This window comes from Aquila chrysaetos, chromosome 1, assembly GCF_900496995.4.
Source record: "Aquila chrysaetos chrysaetos chromosome 1, bAquChr1.4, whole genome shotgun sequence".
Lineage (NCBI taxonomy): Eukaryota > Metazoa > Chordata > Aves > Accipitriformes > Accipitridae > Aquila > Aquila chrysaetos.
This window is the reverse complement of record NC_044004.1, coordinates 43,388,178-43,409,584: the sequence shown is the minus strand read 5'-3', so window position 1 is coordinate 43,409,584 and position 21,407 is coordinate 43,388,178. Positions and strand designations below refer to the sequence as shown.

The 21,407-nt window shown below is 36.4% G+C and overlaps 1 protein-coding gene across 4 annotated transcripts in view; it reads left to right on the top strand.

Moving 5' to 3' along the window:
* PALLD (palladin, cytoskeletal associated protein) overlaps positions 1-21,407 on the top strand; it is a 210,787-nt gene that overhangs the window by 2,695 nt on the left and 186,685 nt on the right. For all 4 annotated transcript variants that reach the window (XM_030023196.2, XM_041124885.1, XM_030023278.2 and 1 more), the window contains exon 2: positions 246-1,292. In XM_030023196.2, the coding sequence (XP_029879056.1) occupies positions 247-1,292 (1,046 nt within the window). In that variant the 5' untranslated portion in view covers position 246. The remainder of the gene's footprint in view (positions 1-245; positions 1,293-21,407) is intronic.

Here is a 21,407-nt window from a genome sequence, read left to right as displayed (position 1 = left end):
CAAAGGATGTCTTCACAGTTCTGAAGGAAGATGCATGAGAAAAATTACTCCTAAGTGCTCTCATTTCCACCTAGACAGTTTGCAGCCCTGGCCCATTCTAATAGAAACCAAGGTTTATGGTATTTCATGCACTGTTGGGTTCTGCTCTTCTCCCAGTTTTGTGTCTACCTTATGGGAACCAGCATATAACAGGATTTTTTTATTGAGAAGTTTTTTCATTAAGGAATTTTATTTGTGTCTTCCAGAATGCAAGACAGAAGCTGTGGCCAGGCATTGCCTCTTTCCTTAATGCTGAAGGAGGCTTACTGTGCAGAGAGAGGCACCAATAAGGGATATCCTGAAAATATGTCAGAAGCTTCTTCCTACCATGACTTTTTCTATGATTCCGTATCAGACATACAGAATGGGGAATTTTCAAATGAAATTTCTGCCTTCCTTACCCAGGAGGAGATATGTAAGAGCCTTGATATAGCTCAGGAAGCCATTGCCAATTCCATGAAGGAGGATCAGAATGCAGCACCAGACTTTACTCATTATTTCAACACCTCTCTTTCTAGCACTTCAGAAAGCCCTTCTTTCAGGGATACCAAACTGCATGAGCAAGATGCTTTACAGAGGCCTCAAGCAAGCAGCCTAACTTCATCTCCTGCAAGTCACATTCTCCCAAGGAATCAGAAAGAGCAATCCACCGCACCTCAAACAGCAGGTAGTTTTGTCACAGTTTCCAGGAGGCAAGCAAGCACCTTGCCTTTGCTAACTGCTAGTCCCAGCTTCATTAGAAGCCTGAAACATTCGGAGAAAGATGGTCCAGGTGTGCCTAAGACAAGCCCAAAGTCCGAATCAGCATCCCGGGGAGAAGTTCCTTTCAGGAACAAGTTGTGTGATAAAGCTGCCACATTCATAGAGGAATTGTCATCTATATTTAGACAGGCAGCAAAGACAAGAGGCCGAAGTCCTGATGGGGACTCTTCTTCTCCAGACAGTGGATACCTGTCTCCTAAAAAGAAACAGCCAGCTGTAAGTACCTCGGTGACCCAGGAGTTTGACAAGCCACATCAAGAGACTGAGCCTGAGGCAAAATTGCCTGGAGTTCATCTGAATGGAGAACACTTTTCTGAAAGGGAGAGCATCACTCAGAGCGAAACGGTCCTTTGCCACCCGTTCATCAACATGGAAGAGAATCAATCTTCACCACCTCAATTCACTCAGAAGCTCCGGAGCCAGGAAGTTGCCGAAGGAAACAAAGTATTGTTGGAGTGCAGAGTTGCTGGCAACCCAGTCCCTCATGTCAGGTAAGTGTGTGCCTTTTAACTAAGTTGCCGGATATCATCATCTTCTAATTGTGGAGGATACTTAAGGACAGGTATCATAGTGGACCTGTTCAGAGGTAGTCACATAAAGAACAGTGAATCATGCAGTGGTTAGTAAGCACATGGAATAACAGATTCTCACCTCTTTAGTTCTCTAGAGTGTTTCATTGTTTTCTGCTTGGGATACAAAGTTCTACTTGAATCAAGAGCCACCGGGCAAAATTAGAAACAGAAGTGACACTAACAACATTCTGTGTGACTGTTACCTCATTAGCATAGGTGAAAGAATTCACAATTTGCCCCTGAAGAACATGTATCAGGCAGTTGATACAGTTTTTACTGTCAGTTATTTAGAATGACTCCATGCCCCATACCAATGGGATTTAGGGTCTGTACTATAAGATAACCTAAAATTTTCTAAATCTAGCCAAATATCCTCTTGTGTAAGACATTTCCAGAAGACATTAAGATGGGCGCCATTTCAAAACTTCTTTCAATTCTTTGTAGTGAAATTTATGTGCATTTGCTTTTGTTTGACAAAACATAAAAGTAACTGCTGCATAAGTTTGTTTAGTTTAGGTTCTTTATTAACATGTGTTTATAACAGTTATAAAAGCTACATTTGCAGTATCAGTGAGGCCTGAATTAACTCATAATACTTTTCGCTGTCTTCCTTTTCTTCTAAAGCTATTAGAAATTAAGGTCAACCAGCACTTCACAGACAGCATTTGCCACTTCACAGGTCTGAGCCTTAATGCTAATGTGATTGCTTAACACACACAGAGGTAGATTATACCTCCAGTTTAATAGTTCCTCACAACCTCTTTTGGTTTAAAGTCAACTGAGCATATTTGATATTCTCAAAGGAAAAGTCCTTTTTGGACATGATAGAATTTGTAGTTCCCCATTCAGAACTTCCTGTAAGGTTCTTTTGTTACATCTGAAGACTGCATAATTCTTTTAAAGTTCTCAGCATTTCCTTAAAGGAACGTAGCAATCACTTTCCTGTAACACTTGTTGTACTTTAAATTTCTTCATGTCTTTTGCTGTGAAGTCTTTAACACTTTGAAATTGCTAATATTTTGCATTGTTACCCCTGATTGCTTGCAGATAGTCACATGTATAGGCCTTGTGGCTATGCAAGCTTAGGAATTCATATCCATCACTAAACAGTGTCTTCATACATACCATCATTGAACTTCTCCTTTGAAATCAGTCTTTAACATATTTTTTAAATCTGTACCTTTTGGTACAGGTTTGCAGAGAGAATAAAGAGAGCTGTCAGTTTGAAGATTTTAGATCTTTGTCAGCAAGATTAAAAAAGTACAGTTTTGAAAAGTCGTGTTACGGCTACATGTGCTTATATATGCTTTCATTCCAAGGTGAAGTTACTTTGCAGAAAATATCTCCAGAGAGTCTTGTTTGTGACTGTTAAAGACAACTGCATTGCCTTTATCCTCATGTAAGTCTTCAGTGAAAAAGTATCCCAGACAAGCTGAATATTGAGACAGTGAAATTTTTACAGGGTCAAAAGATCATTTATAGCAACATCAAGTGTGTTCAGTTGTTCTTGTATACAAAGTGGAAAAAGTTGCACCTCAACACATTGAGTACATTGGTTATGTACTCAAGCTTAGATTGTCCTACAAACTGAAGCCAAATGATCTTCTAAACCAAGACAAGCTGTGGATCTAAGTATGCTAAACAAAGGAATTACATCATGAGCCTTGCCAACAGGTCAGGAAGCTTACCCCAAAAATATAATTGTAATGCCTAAATTGCAGTGCCCATCAAGCAATACAACAGCAATGTCATGTCATTAATAGGTGTTTGGTATTTTATTTTTTTTTAATATCTGCTGGGAAAAAAGGACAAGAATCACAATTATGGGTGCAGAAGCCTTACAGTTGTTCATTCTCCTTCAGACTTCCATGAAGCAGGAAAGGGGAATTGTAGAAGTCGCACAATTATGACAGACAGGGAATCCTCCTCCTTGTGTTTCTTCTCTTAGATTCTTCCTTCCCCCTCACTAAGATATTGCAGCGTGCCAGTGGTACTGATGTAGACACTAGGGCAACACAACTGTTAGCTTCTAGTAGTTCTTTTGTTGTTGTTGTTGGGTTAGGTAATATGATGGCTAACATACTGTTACTGATACTTTTAGTTGTAAAGCAGAGTAGTAGCAACAGACAGAGGGACCACCCTTAAGGAAGAAAAATAATTATTATTAATTGATACTAAAGACCTTTTCACCTAATTTTACCCATCTGTAGGTTAGAGAGTTAACCTGAGTCACTCTAGACTCCATCTTCAGTCACTAGAGAGAAGCACATCTACCAAGAGTCACCTGTGTGGTCCATTGACAAGAAATTAAGGCAAATACTTCAGGCTAAACACTTCATTATTAGCTTGTCATAACAGGTGAGGTGAATCCTACCCATTCCTCCATTTCTATGCCAATGGATGGCACAGGGAGAAAGAGTTGCCCTGTCAACTCATATCCACAGGTAATGCAACTAGAAGAAAAAACCTGAACTGTCTTTCTTACTGGTAAGAATTCACCATGATATATATTGCCTCAAAGGAACTTAGTTTTCATAGTACTTGAATTTTGAAAACATCTGTACTTCCAGAACTTGAACAGCAAACTTTCTTACAAAGTTTTTTGCTAAGAAAGCAAGAAACACAAAGGCTTTTTTATAGGGTACTACTTATCAAGTCATTAATAAGACTATTAAGGTACTGAGAGCCAGTATGTAGAAAATACTGTTTTACTAGAATGAAACGCTGGTTCTGTTGGCTTGAATGTTTTTACCGCCTTCACTCTGTTATACCTTAAACACATATTTCAATCCTACTGAGTTACAAAATGTGTTTTGTGGTGTGAAAATGATCCCAGAATAGGCAGCACATAGGCATGGAGGATCTCGAAAAACGGAATTACTAAACGTCCATTACATAGACCCTAGGATCAACAGGCATTTACTTTCATAACACAGCAAAAAAACCTCACTGGTGCCATCAGATTCACATACTCTGTGTTTCCTGCCATCAGTACAAGTATAGTTCTGTTCAGAACAGAGTAGAAGTTATTGATTTCTTTTATGAAATACAGCATAGACAGTTTAGTTGAGTTTGACAGTAGCTATGAGGTTGCAGTATTTTAATAGCAAAGATGCACTGTTGTAATGCTTTGGTATCTTGTTGCTCTTATATTATCTGGCAGAACATCAGTTTTTACTTCGGTGATATGACTCCAGAACTGTACATAAATATCAAGTGAACTAGGAAGTTGTGCGCAAGCTACGAAGCTTTCTTTTCCTTAGGTCTTTTACATCATTGTTTTATTCATTTCAGAGGCTGCTAATATCAAGATGTTTACAAGAAATCTAGAAATAAGCTTTATATTCTTTAAATTTTAATGTAAACTCTGCTTTTCTGAATAGTATGGGAGCTGTACCTCAAAACCTATTCATTTTGGAAGTCAACACAGTTTTGCACCGTGACCTTTCTGTAATGACGCTGCCTTGGCTGAAGAGGTCACTCGCATACAGCACGGGCAGGGCTCTCGCAGGCTGGATTTCTTCTGAGGGCCGAGCCGCACAAGGGGGAAGCGTAGAGCCCTTCAGCTTTTGAGCGCTGTTGCAAAGTCCATAGAACAAAAGCTAAGACTCATTCAGTGGTTAAGAGACTGGGCCAACCGTTTAAGGACACGGCAAATACTTGCATGCTCTTTGGGAGAGACTCCAAAGTCTGAATCATGGGGAAAGGAGGGAGTTCTTTCTTTTAGAAGATAAGAAAGCATGCAGACAAATTTGTAGTGGATTATAGACTACAGTAACATTACTAGGAACTTCTGAACAGTTACGTAATGTCACCTATGCACATGACTTCCCCTCTTTCTGGAGCTGAAAGGGAGTTTTCTGGTATATCCTGAATATCCGATAAATAGCTAGTATGCTGCAGTGGAAAAAGACAAGCCTATTTAAAACCACGTATGTATTGCATAACAAGTGAAGAATGCTTGCTTTTTGTGCCACTTTCAGGAATATTTCTGCAAATTTGAGTTTTATATGGTTAAAAAAAAGGCAAAACACCAATGGTGTAATGCTATTTGACCATTCTCTTGTATTTTGGTAAGAGAAAGAATCTGATTTTCTGAAGTGCTGTACTTAGACAACTGTTTCATTAGACTGAATTTCTTATTTGTAATACCTTTAGAAAAAAATCTTTGGAGCGTAATCACATGAATTGGAAAGATTTAAATACTACGGTTTTCTGAAGAAACTGGCCAGAGGGAAAAAAGTGTAAAAGGTATTAAACATTTTGTGAAAACTGCTGAATAGGTAGAAGGTAGAAATGGATATTAATGTTATTGCCAAAAGAAGGGCTATAGAACAAGCTGAACAGTTACCTGGTCTGTGAGGCATTAAAAGTCAGCCACTTAGCACATGCAAAACTTTCTGAACAGGAGATAGAGATAGGGGCATGAGCCAGGATTACCACCATCTATACATTTGTACACAGCAATAAAATCTGCAGAAACCAGGCTTCAGTTGTTCTGATTTTTCCCAGAAAAGCCAGTTTTAATAACATAGCCACTGCAAATATTGTTTTTGGAACTCTGTGTGGTAAGTGTGATAAAAGTGGAGAGCAATTGGGATTTTCATTTTTTGTCTCAGCTGGGAAGAAAATAACCAGAAGGCATAGTCCCTAAAGCCATGATGAAATAACAATAGTTCAATGGTGACAAGAAAAGCACTGAGTAAATTGTGCTTTTTTTCCCAGCACCCAAGAAGTTGTCCAGCCTAGTAATGAGCACAGCTGATATTTAGGCAGCATCAAGCCCTGGTGGCCATGAATTCATACAAGTGATCTACAGCAGAGCAAAAGGCCTTCAAAAGAAACTACCTAGGTCTTTCTGACCTTTTACCATGTTACTGTTTTTCTTTGCCTCACATTTTATTCTGGATCGCAATAATCTTTATAGCTGGCTTTCTTACCTTTTCATAGTTTTTTTTGGAGCTATACTTTCTAAAATCCTCAACCTATCCAAAGTCAAGCTAGAATCCTGCCTTAACCTGCTACCCTTCTTATAAGGCTAAGGATAACAAGGTTGCAGAATCTTATTACAAGCAAAGAAACCATCAAATGTAGCGTAAGTGTATATTTGAAGGTTATGTGACTAGGAAGGCCTCTTAAATTTTAAGTTCCTTGGATGTTCATAGCTGTATCATATAGAAAGTAAAAAAAATGTAAATGTTATGGTTTGAGTGACAAAACTTGACCAAAGTAGCTTTGTTCTACAAGAGTAAAATAATTAAAATTTGACAGAAGAACTTATAACTAGAATCTTAGGGTTGAATCCCAAAAGAAAACAATCGGTTAAATTTCAAGAACCACTACATTTCCTCAAAATGCAATGCCTAACTTACTAGTTCTACTAGCAGAAAATTAGATATCTAACAAAGAAGATTTTGTCACTGGTCAGAACAATTTTTATGTGGCTGAACAACCCAAATTCCAACCTAAGACCTAGTAAAGTATTGGGTAGTTTGAGAAGTTCTAGGATACCTGTCTTCTAAAGAAGGTCTAAAGTACATAAAATATAAGTTGAAACAGACAGTTTTTACATTACTCTCACAACCATTGTATCAGTCAGTAGCTATCCTTCAAAGTGTATCAGCAGTGCAGTACTTAAAATACCCAAGTTACCATTGAGCTAACTAAAGCAAATCACTGCTGGGAGTGACTTAGAGCTCTTCAGCATTTGCCTCACTACTTGAATATTTAATTACTTCTGAGGTCTGCCCTGAACTGTAAGCTATGATTAAAGTATTTACAGATATTCACCCAGATTCTGTAGCACAACAGCTATTGAAATGCTTTGTGCAAACTATATTCTCTTCCTTCTTCAACAGCAAATTGACAAAAAAAAAAAAAAAAAAAAAAGAAAAAAACCCCCACACTTTGCACATACTACCTGGCAAGAATGGGGCTTCTTTGCTTTAAGGAATCTATTTGCTCTCATTATAACCCTTTTCTTCTCATAAGCGTTGTTTATCTAAATTTCACTGTAACAGGTACCTAAAATCCCCACCTAGAAACTTTACTTGCATGTAGTCCAGAACTGTTCTTAGAAAATATAGAAACAAATGCAAAGTACAACACTTAAATTTATAATAAAACCCAAACTACGCTGATTTCTACAACTTCACAAAACTTATGCAGTTGTAAAGCCTTTAAAAGCCTTGTCGTCTAAAAACACACAATAAACTATGTCTCCACCATAGTCTTCCTATCAGGCACAGCTGCAAAGAACATTGGATGACAGATTAAGTAATGCTTAACGCAAATCTACACAGCTGGGTGGAAATCCAGGTGTACGGGACAATGGTGACTGAACTACCTAGGCAGTGGTTGGTAGATTTGTAAGTCTTGGGAATGTAAAAGGTATCACAGCTGTAATTTCTGCTTCGTTACTAGGCTTGATTTCAGGTAGGAAAACTGTAGTTTAGAGGTAGCATTTAGTTTTGTTTCTTAAAGTCTCTCATTGGGTAAATTTTGTAGTTGTAATGAAACACCAGTGCCTTGGTGGGAGATAGAGGTGTTCTACTAGTTCTATAATGGCAAGGCTTTAATACTACTCATATTTTATAAAGTGTGAGTAGCTATCTATGTATGTGTACTAATGGAACATATCTGGCAATCCTAGGTATCCTTAGTTCAAAAAAATCTGTTTCTTGGGTGTGTTCCTCACTTTTTTATATAAGCTCTTTTATAGTCGTCTTCAAAACTGTTACTTTTCCATTTTTAAAATCTTAACTATTCAGGTTACAGTTTAGAACCAAGTAGTTCAGGTCCTACTTTTTAAATGTTTTCATAAGCTTAAATACATACTTCTGTTATTCAAGATGGAAACTTTAGTGAAGCTATTTTATGATGAACTCGTTTAAAGTATTTGTTAATTCCATTCTTATTTGCTAGCCCAAGACTGAAGAAGGGCTCAAGAACTAAACTTGCTTCTGAACAATGAGATGCTTAATGTGTCTTAACAACAGACTTTACTAGACCATAAGCATTACGGTAGCTACAGTGATTGCAGAAATATTTTCAAAAAGATTAAAAGGATTAGTACGTGCTTTATGTAGAAGGTGAGGGCTCTTGTGACTTGAAAATCATTACCAGCAATATCAATTATTCTTATACAATAAAAATCAAATATTTCATTGAGGTTTAATGTGATTCTCACATTATTTCCTATATGTGTGCTTTAAAATGAAGCTCACTAGTTTTTGAGAGGGGATAGAAATAGGCAACAATTCTGTTGCAGAAACTGAAGTACTACTTTTTTGCAGAGATAGTATTGACTATACAAATGGTATCTTTCTGAATTTTTGCAGTTTTTATTATTGAGAATTGTCATTTAAACTTGTCAAAATTCATTACTAATACTCTAACTATAGCAAAGCGCCTCTCCTCTTTTTTTTTTTTTGTTTTCTTGTTTTTCTTTTAACACACCCATCTCCTCACATGTTTCTCTACATGCTCTAGCAATCTTACAGGTTTATCAGAAGCCTGCTTCCTTTAGTGCATCTCTAATAGCTTTTATTCAGGTTGTCATTTTTTTAACCCCAGCCAGCAACTAAGCACCACGCAGCCGCTCACTCACTTCCCCATCACCACCAAGTGGGATGGGGGAGAAAATTGGGAAAAGAAGTAAAACTTGTGGGTTGAGATAAGAATGGTTTAATAGAACAGAAAAGGAGAAACTAATAATGATAACACTAATAAAATGACAACAGTAATAATAAAAGGATTGGAATATACAGGTTATGCACAGTGCAATTGCTCACCACCCGCTGACCGGTGCTCAGTTAGTCCCCAAGCAGCGATCCCCCTAGCCCCCGCTCCCCCCAGTTTATATACTGGGCATGATGTCCCATGGTATGGAATACCCCATTGACCAGTTTGGGTCAGCTGTCCTGGCTGTGTCCCCTCCCAACTTCTTGTGCCCCTCCAGCCTTCTTGTTGGCTGGGCATGAGAAGCTGAAAAATCCTTGACTTTAGACTAAACATTACTTAGCAACAACTGAAAATATCAGTGTGTTATCAACATTCTTCTCACACCTAACTCAAAAACATAGCACTGTACCAGCTACTAGGAAGACAATTAACTCTATCCCAGCTGAAACCAGGACACAGGTATTGATAGTTTTAGAGTGAAGTGACATTTTTCATTTTAACTCCAAAAAATTCATATACAAAGTATTTTTACATCCTTTAAGCACAGCAATTCTATCATGTTTCACTTTTTCCTTTGGTGTACTGGATCTTCTGTTTATTGTGTGTATTTGTGGTCATTTTACTTTAGTTTATTACCAAATGCTATATTTTACAGTAAGAATTGATCTAAAAAGCTTCCCTTACTTATACAATAGTTTCTATTATTTCATTAATTCACAGTCTTGTTATAATTGTTTATTAATGTTGAGAACAGTGTGACAAGTAATAGTGGTTCTTTTTTGTCATGTAACCTTTTGTAAACAAGAAGAGTTTCCAGAATATTTTGTGTTTATTTCCTAAAGGAGATGGTTTATGGAGTTAGTTGTTAAAATGCTCCCAAATATAAACTTTTGTTTTATATTGTCCCCATAGTCCGACTGGTTTTCTTTATGAAACTATTTTGGCCAATAAACATGCTTTTATAGAGGAAACTACAATAGTCTTCTACTAAACATTTCAGAGTAGAATCCCGCTAATCTGTCTTGTTACTAGTCTTCTGCAAAGAGAGAGTACTTGTTAACAATGGAGGAAGATTCTTGTACCTAAGGAGTTCCTTGGGTCAGAAATGTTATCTTTGTAGATCTGGATGTTTATCTGTATATGGAACATTGAAGATCATCTGAAAGTATAAACAGCATGTGTAAAATTGCTGAGTATAAATAGAAGGATGTTGTTAGCCATTTTAATCTGGTAGTATATTAATTTCAGAAATCTGCTCAGCAGTAATGTGTTGTCATTCAGTATTTAATTTGCATTCAAAATAAGATATAATCTTTATAGATATGAAACCGATATGTTAATATCCTCAATATTTTTCTGTCACAAGAATATTTTTTCTTACTCCTCCCTATATCAATATTCTCTTTGTTACTTTGCTTTTTTTTTTTCTTCATTTACAAGTCAAAATGATAGCTATTTGCAGTCTTGAACTTGTTATACTTTTAGCCCTTCTTTCATTCTCATTTATTTCCTTTTATACTCTTGGTTTATTGGACCATGCTATGCCATTCTTATGTCTTTTGTTTGTTTGCTTTTGCTAATTTGAGATAAGGCCTATCCATCTCCAGGCATTCCTGGAGTTTCAGTTTCCTTCGGAGCAGATCTGGAATGTAATGTTGAAAGTCACTTCAGTGATATGTGAAACTGCTTCCTAATTCTGTTTGTCTTAGAACAGTGCTCTGGACTAGTGGGCTTTACTGGGGAAGTGAGGGCTTATACCCTAGCGCAAATGGTTAAGCTATTGCAGTGGCTGCCTGTAGTGATTTGTGGCCTGCAGGTTTTGGGTAGATAACATGCATCTTTCAAATATTTTCTTTTCCATTTCTATTCATTTTGTGGCAATGAAAGTCCACACTGTCAGGATTTTCTGCATCTGGAGGAAAACATACAGCGGAGCTAAGGCCTTTTTAGATCATTTACTTATCTGCTTTAAAAAATAGTGTGGCGTATCTGAAAAATGCTAGTAGTGCATCAGTTTTCTTAACCTGTAAGTAATACTCCTTTTACCTTAGAACAACAGAGATGTTGGAAAGAGGATTCTTTATTATTTGTCATCATGCTACTTAAGAGTGGCATTTAGGAGACCCTTGTAGTATATGATAGCCAAATGTTCTATTTGGATGAGGGTTTTTTTGTCTTGCTTTATTGTCTAAAACCATAGAGTACTGTATTTAAAATGGATATCTGGAGAGCCAGGCTCTTTCCTAGGTGAAATGATCTTTACAAAGTCCAGATTGTGCTAACAGAATAATTTATGAAAGTCTTATAAAATAAACAGATTGCTAGAGAACTTAGGGTGAGAAATCCATTGGTGTTACAGAATGAATATTCAAAGATCTAAAATCAAGAATGTGTGGGCATGGCTGAGGGAGAGGCTGGCTGGGGGAGACACAGACTGTTTGCTTGTTTGTTTTTTGTAAAAGCCCCAAGGAGGTTCTATAGATCGTGGACACTGGGGTTATTCTTACATTCCATTTATTTCTTGTCTCTGTAGAACAGTTTTGACTACATGATGTATGCATTTCCTCATCTTTGTTACACAGGCTCTGTGCTTCACCAGGCTCTCTTTCTTCAGTGCTGTAAGTTTAGTACTTTTCATGAATGCTGAAATATCTTTTGTAGGTTTTTTTTTTTTTTTTTAGAAGATTGCATACTTTCTTTTTGGTTTTTCCATCCTGAAAATAGGAAGAATAAAACCTGTTAGGTGCATGAAGACGGGTGTTATAAGAGGCAATTGTAAAAACAATAGGGTAGTTGTTGAAACTAGGACTGCTCTTTCAAATTGGAATTATGAAGAGAATTCCAGCTCAGTTAGTTATTTTATTTTTCTCTATTTGTGAATGCCAATGTCTTTGTCTTGGTGTATTTCTGATTACATTACTGAAAGTTTAAAAGTATCTTGGTTCACTTCTTTATTCTTTTGTTCTGCTTTGTCTGCCTCTCAGCAAAAGAATACATATCTAAATTTCCTTGCTAATGCTCCATAAATAAATAATGCTTTAACTAGTATAGATAAAAAGACTCAAAGGTTAGGTGAAAATATTATCAAAGTACGTTTTAAACTGATGCTATGCTTGATGGCTAATGTGAAAAGCTTAAAAATAAATTAATAAAAATTACTCTTCTAAAATAAGAAAAATGATGCTGCTATCTGCATAATGAAAATATATATATAAAGAACTTGCCTTTTATTTACATAGGAATCGAATGAGACTTGGATGAACTCAAAAAATAACAAGGCACCACATGTCTTCAGAAAGCTCTTTCACTACACTAGATTTGTCCATGTTAAACATTTTTAGTTTAAAAACTAAGCTTAATTGAAGTAGTTTTAAAATACAGATTTTCAACAAAAGTGGTGCTGAAACAGGGCCAGAGGCACTGTTCCAAGAGGCTGCTTTTACTTCATGTTTCAGCATTTATTTGTTTAAATCTTATATACTGTCTCTGGGCCTTTCCAGTGTTGTGCAAAGCATCAACAGCCAAGAGGTCTGACAATGAGGAAATACATTAGCAATCTGCTTGTCACAGACTAATTGAAAGTACCGATCCGTGAAAATTAAAACTAAATCTAGATGCTAATAGAACAGAGGCAGGAACGAACCCACGTGTGTTAGGAGCGTACTATTTTATTTGTACTGAAATGTGAAGAGATATGGAGTAGTGAGGCGTTTCATAGAGAGAAGTGTTTGGAGTCGGTAATTCTTGCATCATTACTTATCAATGTTCAACAGGTACGCAGTGCTATTCCAAATCCTATTTAAAATACTATGCTTAATAGTCTTTGACGCATTTGCTCATTTGCCTAAAGGCAATACCACATCTTGGACTGTTTAAGTTTCTTAAGGGTAATTACAGCAGTTTAATAACATTACTTAAACAGGACATACCTTTGTAGGACACAATATGTTGCTTTATAAATATAAATTAAGTAAATACAATTATCACTTTGAAACTTGATGCTGTAAAAATTCTTTCCTAATAAACAACTTTGTCATGTCTGAAATATGCTCTGTAAATGTGTTCTTGACAATGTGGAAGCCAACTTTAAAGATCTGGATGATAAAATTGAACAAATAGGACTTCTCTGCAAAAATTCGTAGCTGGTGACTGAAAATGTTAGACTTCTGTCAGCTCTAATTGCATGAACTGGACTTTGAAGTAGGTAGAGAAGACTATGGACTAAAAGCTTATGATAGACTAAACATAGAAGAAACATTGTTAAACAGCAGTGAATACTGAGCTTATTTTATTAGTTCTAGAACCTATCTGGAAAGTGCGTTCTTGCTAACAAGTGTTACAGTGTGATAGGGCTCTGTTAAGTGGACTGTAAATGTAGATCATTTAATAGGCCATGGGCTTGCCCTTTAAGCCCATGCAAAGGTAAAGGAAAGAGTAAAAGAAATTCCCTTGCCCACCTACTCCCTGTCACATATGAAAATAAGAGAGTAAGTCCTTCCCATATTATCTGTATTTCCTTCCCTGAACACAGAGATATAAAGACAGCAGGAAAGTTAAGGAATTAGCAGTGCTTTGTTTTTATACCTTGTACAATTGTGCTCACATTTTGAGGTTGGTGGTGCAAGAACAGCAGCAAATAGACCTGTTATTTCTGTGAACCCTCTGAAAATCTTTGTTTCAGTGAAACCCATCACTCTGATCAATAGTGAGGCTGGTAGAATAAATAAATAAATTGAAATCCTGCATAGCTTTTTAGGGTATGTTGGAGAGATGTTCAGGGGATATACCGATGAAAGAAGCCTGTTGTTCCTGCTTTAGGCAGAACTTTACAAAACCTCTGAAGATGAACTATATGCAGAACAGCTATTTTGTTTGTATCCGAAGCTTTATATTGGTTTCTCGCCATGTTACTTATTCACAAAACATTTTATGTTGTCATGAGTTCTCACATACCATGTGCTTTAGGAAAGAAGTGAAGATTAAAAGATTTTTTTTTTTTTTTTACGTTTTTGGATATTGAAAAATAATCTGCATTTATGTAGTGAGGAGATAGCATTTCTTGTAAGATCCAAAATGAACAGAATTTGGAAGTTTAGCTTTGCACAGAATAAACCTTCACTGAGGTGTTGTTCCCTTAGACACTTAAGTGCTTTTTAGCTTTTGTCCTCTAGAAAACTTTTACATGTATTAATATAAGAAATGGACTTAATTGCTACTTTGTGCCCCTGTCAGTTGCCTCGTCTGAGGTGACTCACAAAAGGAGAACTGATCAGGAGGAATAGTGAAAAATTGCAAACCACTGAAATAAGGCACTTGCTTAGGTATTGAAAACTTGAGTCAATATCCATATGACATGTTCCTGTAAATCAGGAAATGAGCAGACTTCTTAACTATACACCTAGATAATCTGGGTAGAGAAGAGATGTTATTTTATGAAATAAATCGGGAGGAATAATAGAAAATAGATAATGGAATAAATAGATAATAGAATAATAGATAATTTCACCTGTATATACAAAGATACCTTTAAGTTGCAGAAGGGGCAAATGCCTGTATAGAAGTATCTTATCTGATGTACTGGAATACTGCATGTCAGAGTGCTTATTATAGACCAAACCCCAAGAACCTTATTTTCCTTAAGTAATATGCTACAGTTAGTGTGATACTACTCAGTATAGATGAGTACAATACTCAAGGAGTAGTGTGAACTCGAATAGCTCAGATTTCCTGTGGGAAAGGGTAATAAGTTAAAATGCTTGGGGTTTGGAGGTAATTAGCAGGTAGACTCACTCCTAAGACACTGGGGTTTTTTCAGCTACCTGCAGGTCAAAGCAAGTAGAGGACTAAAATTTTTCTGCAACAAGTCTGTTATGAAGACATGTTTCTTTTAGTCTAACACTAACATGCTGCTTCAAATCAAAGTGATTCATTGTTCCACCTTATTAATAATGTATACTTGCAGTGCATGCATGCATTAATGTTATAAAAATAATTTAAGACTTTGCACTTATGCAGCGCCTTTCATCTCAGCATTTCAGTGCTATATAAACAGCTTGTATAATATGTGAACAGCTTTTGTTTATCTCCTCTTATTTGATAAGGTTGTGCTTTTCAGGTGGCCAAGGGAAAAAGATTAGACAAATAAAATCCATCTCTCATTTAAGGTACAACTGACAGGTACCCATAGCTAACTATGAATTCTTTTAATATCACAGAAAATGTGGCCGCTAAGATAACACATGGCCCAACAGTAAATCACTGCTTGTGAGTGTCTTGTGATTAAGACCACTTAAATATTTGCCCTGTGAGTAGCTGAGGCATGTATTTAACTGAACTAACTTGAATTGAGGGCCTCCTACTCCTTTAGACTAGTCTTGACAATTGCAAGTTGATAACAAGCTTCGTAGAAGACTGTTTAACATTTGACCACAATCTAGCATCCTTAGCATTTTGCTTTTCCACTATCTTTTTTCCCTGTGACATATTAGTAAAATGGATAAAATATGAATACACTGATAATTAGGGGCCAGGTACAGCATCAGATGCTGTCAGAACCTATTATCTTTGGTATATGCTTTCCAGATAGCCAATTCTGAAGGGGAAGGTGGGTCTCTTTGGTCAAGTGTGTCCCTGTGTGTTATGACAGCTTTGCTTTTAAGAGGCAGGAAGAAAAACCCCACCCTAAAACCCCAGGAGTCAAAACAGCACACTTCTTCATGCAGGAAAGCAAGCTGTATTCAAATAAACTTTTCCATGGGGTTGAGTGCAATATTCACACAGTTTCCTCCTGGGAATAAGATAGCAAAGTGCAACCCAGTTCAACAAAAATATAAATTCTCTGTTGATTAGTTTAACAGGTACACTGACTTAACCAAAACGAGACCAGTTACAATGCAATGGCATTCTCTCAAATATCTGCAAAATCAATAAAGAAAATTCTTGTTCTCTGTTTTGTATGTAGGCATGCATTCCTATTCATTGTCAAGTAAGTGAACATTGCAAAAATAGATATTGTGTTAATCAGTCAGGTAAATAAATGCTTTCAGTGTCTAAGACAAGCAATCATGGTGTGATATATAGAAGGAAGAAGAGGGGTTTTTTGTTTGTTCTTTGTTTTTTTTAAGGTAGAATTGCTTGCAGTAACTCATTGCTACAGTTAGATGTTCTACATGCCTATGTTGGACTGTGAAGGCCATGAATGGGCACAGAGATATGCTTTGTAATATCATACTTAAGCCCAGAGATCAAGTAGAAACATGGATCTTTAAATTACAATTATCCATAGTTAAAGCTTGAATGTGAACTGACTTAGTTTCCACCTTATTCCCTACACAAAACTCAAGTTATTAAAACAAAGATAATGCGTAAATGAATTGACATGCTTATTTTCAGCTAAAGCCTATTTCTGGATAAAAAGAAGTAACGCAATATGCATAGTTTGAGTTATGTAAGTTAACTTTTATAAATTTTAAAGTGTTTGAAGAGTGAATTTCTGTTATTGTCCAGTATAGGCTGATTAAAAAGTGTGCTGGCTTAGATTTCTTATTCCAGTATCAGATGTCCCACTTAGTAGATAGGATGTGAAGCTCATCAAAACTTTTTCTGATTTGCTCCCTTCTTCCTGGAAATGTGTTTCTCTGCTAGTTCTGAATGTAAATACTTGCTGAACCAATTAGTTCAGAAAATAGCAGGAATGAAAGTATGTGGATAATTAAATTAACAAGTGCAATATAAGGCATAGAAGTGGCTTTTCATTTTTCCTAGTCTTAATATAGAAAATCAGTTTCTTCTGTTAAATGCTTATTGGCAAAATGCATTCTTAGGTCCAGTTAGATCCCTTCACTCAGAATTTTCTACTTTTTAAACTGTAAAGACTTACGTTAAGGTAACTGACATAGCTATTTATCAAGTAGCCTGTTTGCAAGCAGTGTAAACCAAACCCTTTTAAAACCTGCAGTGACCAATTAATATGTGCCTCAAGCAGATAAACAAAAGTCACTGAGTGTATTAGGGTTTTTATAAAAGGCAAAAAAATCCTTCAGGGAAGTTCTTACGCAGAATTGAAGATATTAATAAAAAGTGGGGAAATAGAACTTTTTTTTTTTAAGGGTCTGCCTTAATTCCGAATAACTAATCCATAGAAAATTTAATTCTCACAGTTGCTGCATGGAGAGTCCTCAAAAAGTAAATTCCATGATAATCAATGAATGGGATTTATGTTCTTAAGTTCTTTGAGATCTCCCATGCACAAAGTGGAGACATCTAATTTTGATACTATGTATAATATAACATAGTTGCAGATTGGTATAATATTCCAAACTGATTTAAAAAAAAAGAGGAAATTCTCTCAATTTCTCTTTCTACACTTTAACAGCTTTCCTAATTAAATATGGATTTTTATGTCTCCTAAACTGATTATACTTAACCAGTCATCAGTGAAGCAAATTTGGAAAGGAAAAAACTCAGAGGGGAAAATACTTATTCCCTCTGTATTGATAATTTCCCCAAGAATGTTTGTGAATTGCTGCTGCTAGAAGGAATTCTTCTGCAGATGTTAATATAGGGAAAGCTTCATAGTTAAGAAGCAGTATAACATAATCCAAATTAGAATGCTGAACTTAATTTTTTTAATGTGTCTTTCCCATACACTGCAGAGAGCATTTGTATGTTACAGTCTTTATTACCAATTAATATCAATATTGACTGGATCTAAACACTTCAATACTTTGTCCCTCAGGACAATAGAGGCGGACAACTTAATTCTGTATTTATGATTTGCTTGAGATGTTGCTACAGTGAGTCTCTTGTACAGTGAAGAATAAAGGAAAACACTTGTAGCCTTACAGAGGTAAACATTACTGTATGTTTTCTGCCTTTTTTCCGAAACAGCATTGCTGCTGGTGAGGGCTTTCAAGTTTAATTAGGGAGGGTTGGGACAGAAGGAGAGTTGATTCTATCTGAGCTTCCTCAGGCTTGCCATATGGCCGGAAGGAATCTATAAAAGCCAGTTTTCCACAAAATCCATGAGAGGTAATTTTGGGGGACTTCACCTATAAAGGAAGTAGGTGGAGATGGTGATTTGCAGTTAACTGGGGAATTGTTACAGAAACCAATCATTGCAATTCTAGAACATGCTGCTGACTGCAAATTCAGAGGCTGGTGATTCAGAGTTTCAGCCTAGAATCTCTCTATTCTCAGAGGATTTCTAAATCACTGACTAAAGCCTCCTCCCCTTTAAAAAAACCCAAACAAACCAACAAAAAAACCCAAACTAAAACACAGCCTAAATGAGATTACCTTAATCCCTTGTTGGATGGAGGAAACACCACTGTTGCTGTAATCCTGGTAAGTGACAACCTGAAAATTGGATGCATGTGACCTTATGTAGTGTGATATTACAGCCAAAGCCACTCCAGAACCCAGGACTTGCATAAGACCCATGGCAAATTCCTGTATAAACTTATGCAGAAACTGGCTTTCAATGAAGGCCTTCCTTAGTTTAATAGTTATAACAGGCCCACTGTATTATGTTCCTTCACAGTTTTTGTCCTCAAAAGGACTGTTCTTCAGGTGTGTGATATGAAGATAGAAATTACATGCTTTGGATTGAGAAAGAAGATGCAATATTAAACTTTCCCTAGCTGGATGGTGTTGGATGGGTAACCTTTAACCGATGTAGTCATCATGATTCAAAGCAGACTTGAAAGATGGCTCTAATACATCAGCCTTCAGCACAAGGTTGGACTGCACTTCAATACTTTGCATTTTAAACACAGATTGAATTCATTACTTATTGCTTCAATTAACCATATAGTCTGCTCTGCTGATTTTAGCGTAGTGCACTTTGACTGACTAAAAGACATTACAGGTTTTTGTATGCAGCCTCTATTATAGATGTGGATATTTTGCTTGATATTATGTATTTTAAAGCTGCTACATTATGTAATGTCTAGATAGTTCAAACTGCACAAAAATGTGGCATGTGTACCTCTATGTACCTCTAATGTACCTCTATGTCTACATTGATCCCAAGGATGATCCTGATTTGCTGCACTATTATTTATTTATAGTATGACAACTGTTCACTTTTCTCTTGTTCTGGCACTCTCAAAGATTAACTTGCTCACCTATAACTTAAATACTGCTTTCTAAATAGGGAACAGGAAAGGAGTTAAATGTTGACATGAAAGTGGACATTGCTGTCCCAACAAACATCTCTAGATTGAATGTCTGTAATCCTATCCATACTTTTCTGCTTCTGGAAAGAGCATTGTAGTGTATTATATGCAAATCTAAACTTTAGACCCTTTGGAAAATGAACCAGTGCATATTGTAATAACCTCTCAGTTTAGAAAGAATTTGCATGGGGTTCTTCATGCTTAATTCAGAATTCAGAGCAATTCTATGGGGTTTAGGGTGCAAATGAAAATTTTAACTTAAACAAATGGAGTTCTTGAGGAGCTTGGAAATTTGCTACTTAAGTCCAGTTCTCTATCTGTTTTTGTTGTACAAATGCGTGGTTAAAGACAACTCAATACTCTGCACATGATAGAGCAAAGAGAACAGCCAGGAGAATATTGTTTTGCAGGCCTTTGGTCCCTGTCCCCCCTGTCGCCCTTTACTTAATTCTGTAAAAAGCTCTAATTTGGTATTTCACGTAACCTTTGGAAAAGTATCTATTCCTCACCTTTTTGTGGAAAAGGGAGTGTGAATGTTGGGTTGAAGGAGGATATTATCTCTAGTCATGTATTTTTATATTGTTGATGTAACATGAGCATTGTCTAACAGTGGATTAATATTTAAGTTATAGAATGAATATCCAAAATCACAGAGGATCACTCACTAAGAAATGGGAAACAATCTACAAAAAGCACACTTGTTAAAAAGCTTCTTTGTATTCTTTGATTCCGTTCTTTGTCTTGAATATCTTAATAGAAGAACTGAAGTTCTTTGAATAACTTGCTCTAGGAGAAAAATTAACCTTTTAGATTAAATCTAGACTACTGGTTCTCCATTTTCAAGTGAGAGGAAGATAATTTATACTAATCTTTGTGAAAACAAAATTCAACTCTGTTTTTCAGGAAAAGCCCAAGTTCAGATAATTTTTGTAGTACACGGTATGAATCTATCATGAACTTCAGTGAAGTCTGGTTTTCAACTGAAACACATTGCCTGGCAAATCTATTCTTGACTCCACTTTGTACAGCGCCTTGCCAGTTCCCCTTATTCTGCACCAGCAATGAAACTAGCAGTTGTAGTAATCTCAGTTGACCTAAACATTTTCCTTTTTTTTTTTTTTTTTTTTAAAAGAGATATAATCTTAAAATTAGCAGCAGGGATTATTAAAACCTGAAACCTGATTCAGTGTTGTAATAGGGTTTATACACCTAAAAGAAGCATAGGGCAAACAAAAGCTTAGTAGTCTAGATACAGAAGTCCTCACTTAAATTTATTTCTATTTACACCCAGTTTACATGGTGTTCTATTCAGACTGCTTTTGCAGCCAGCAAGCATTTTTGGAGACAAGCTGGAAGCAAAAAACATTGTTCTGGAAATAGCCTTGTTGCCCTTTGCTGCCTTAAGAAGTGCAGGGCTATTTCTAAGGTATATAAATAAGAATAATATATCTAACTAAAGCAATTCAAAGTGAAATGCCTGCTTTTAATATTTACTGAAATTTGCATAGCGGTAGCTGGCAACACTGTAGCTGCACTTTTGGCAGCTTATCTGTGTTTTCCAACAAAGAGTACTGCGATAGCTTCCCTAGATAAGGAATGTCAGGGGTGAAATAAGCAACTTTTGATTCCTCAGAAAGGCGCTCTTGACACACCTAATAAAGATTCTTGGAATGCAAATGTCTGACAGTGGGAGACATGAGGAACCACTGACCCTGTGCATGGATCTTCCCATATATGCCTAAGGTATTCTGTGAATTGGCAGCATGAGAAAACTAGAGTACATGCAAACACGCTATTTATGGGTGAAATGAAAGAACTGAAGAAACAGCCACTACTTAAGAATGCTAGAGAGACGCCTTAGGCACTGCCCTTACTGGATTTTTTTTTTTTTTTTTTTTTTTTTTGCCAGTTCAGTCTGGTTTTGACATCTCTTTAAGGACTCCCACTGTTGTAGACAAAAATCTTGTTCTTATTTTCTGCTCATAAGTGATGACCTGTGGTGCAGAGCTTCCCGGGAGTAGGTTTAGAAGGAACACCACAACCTGACTGCCTTTTGTGCCAACCACATGCTTACGTATTTTCTTTCAACAAAAATGTCCTTTACTTATTTCTGCTAATTAAACTACATTGTAGGGAAGATGTGATGACCACCACATACAACAGAAAAGATGAA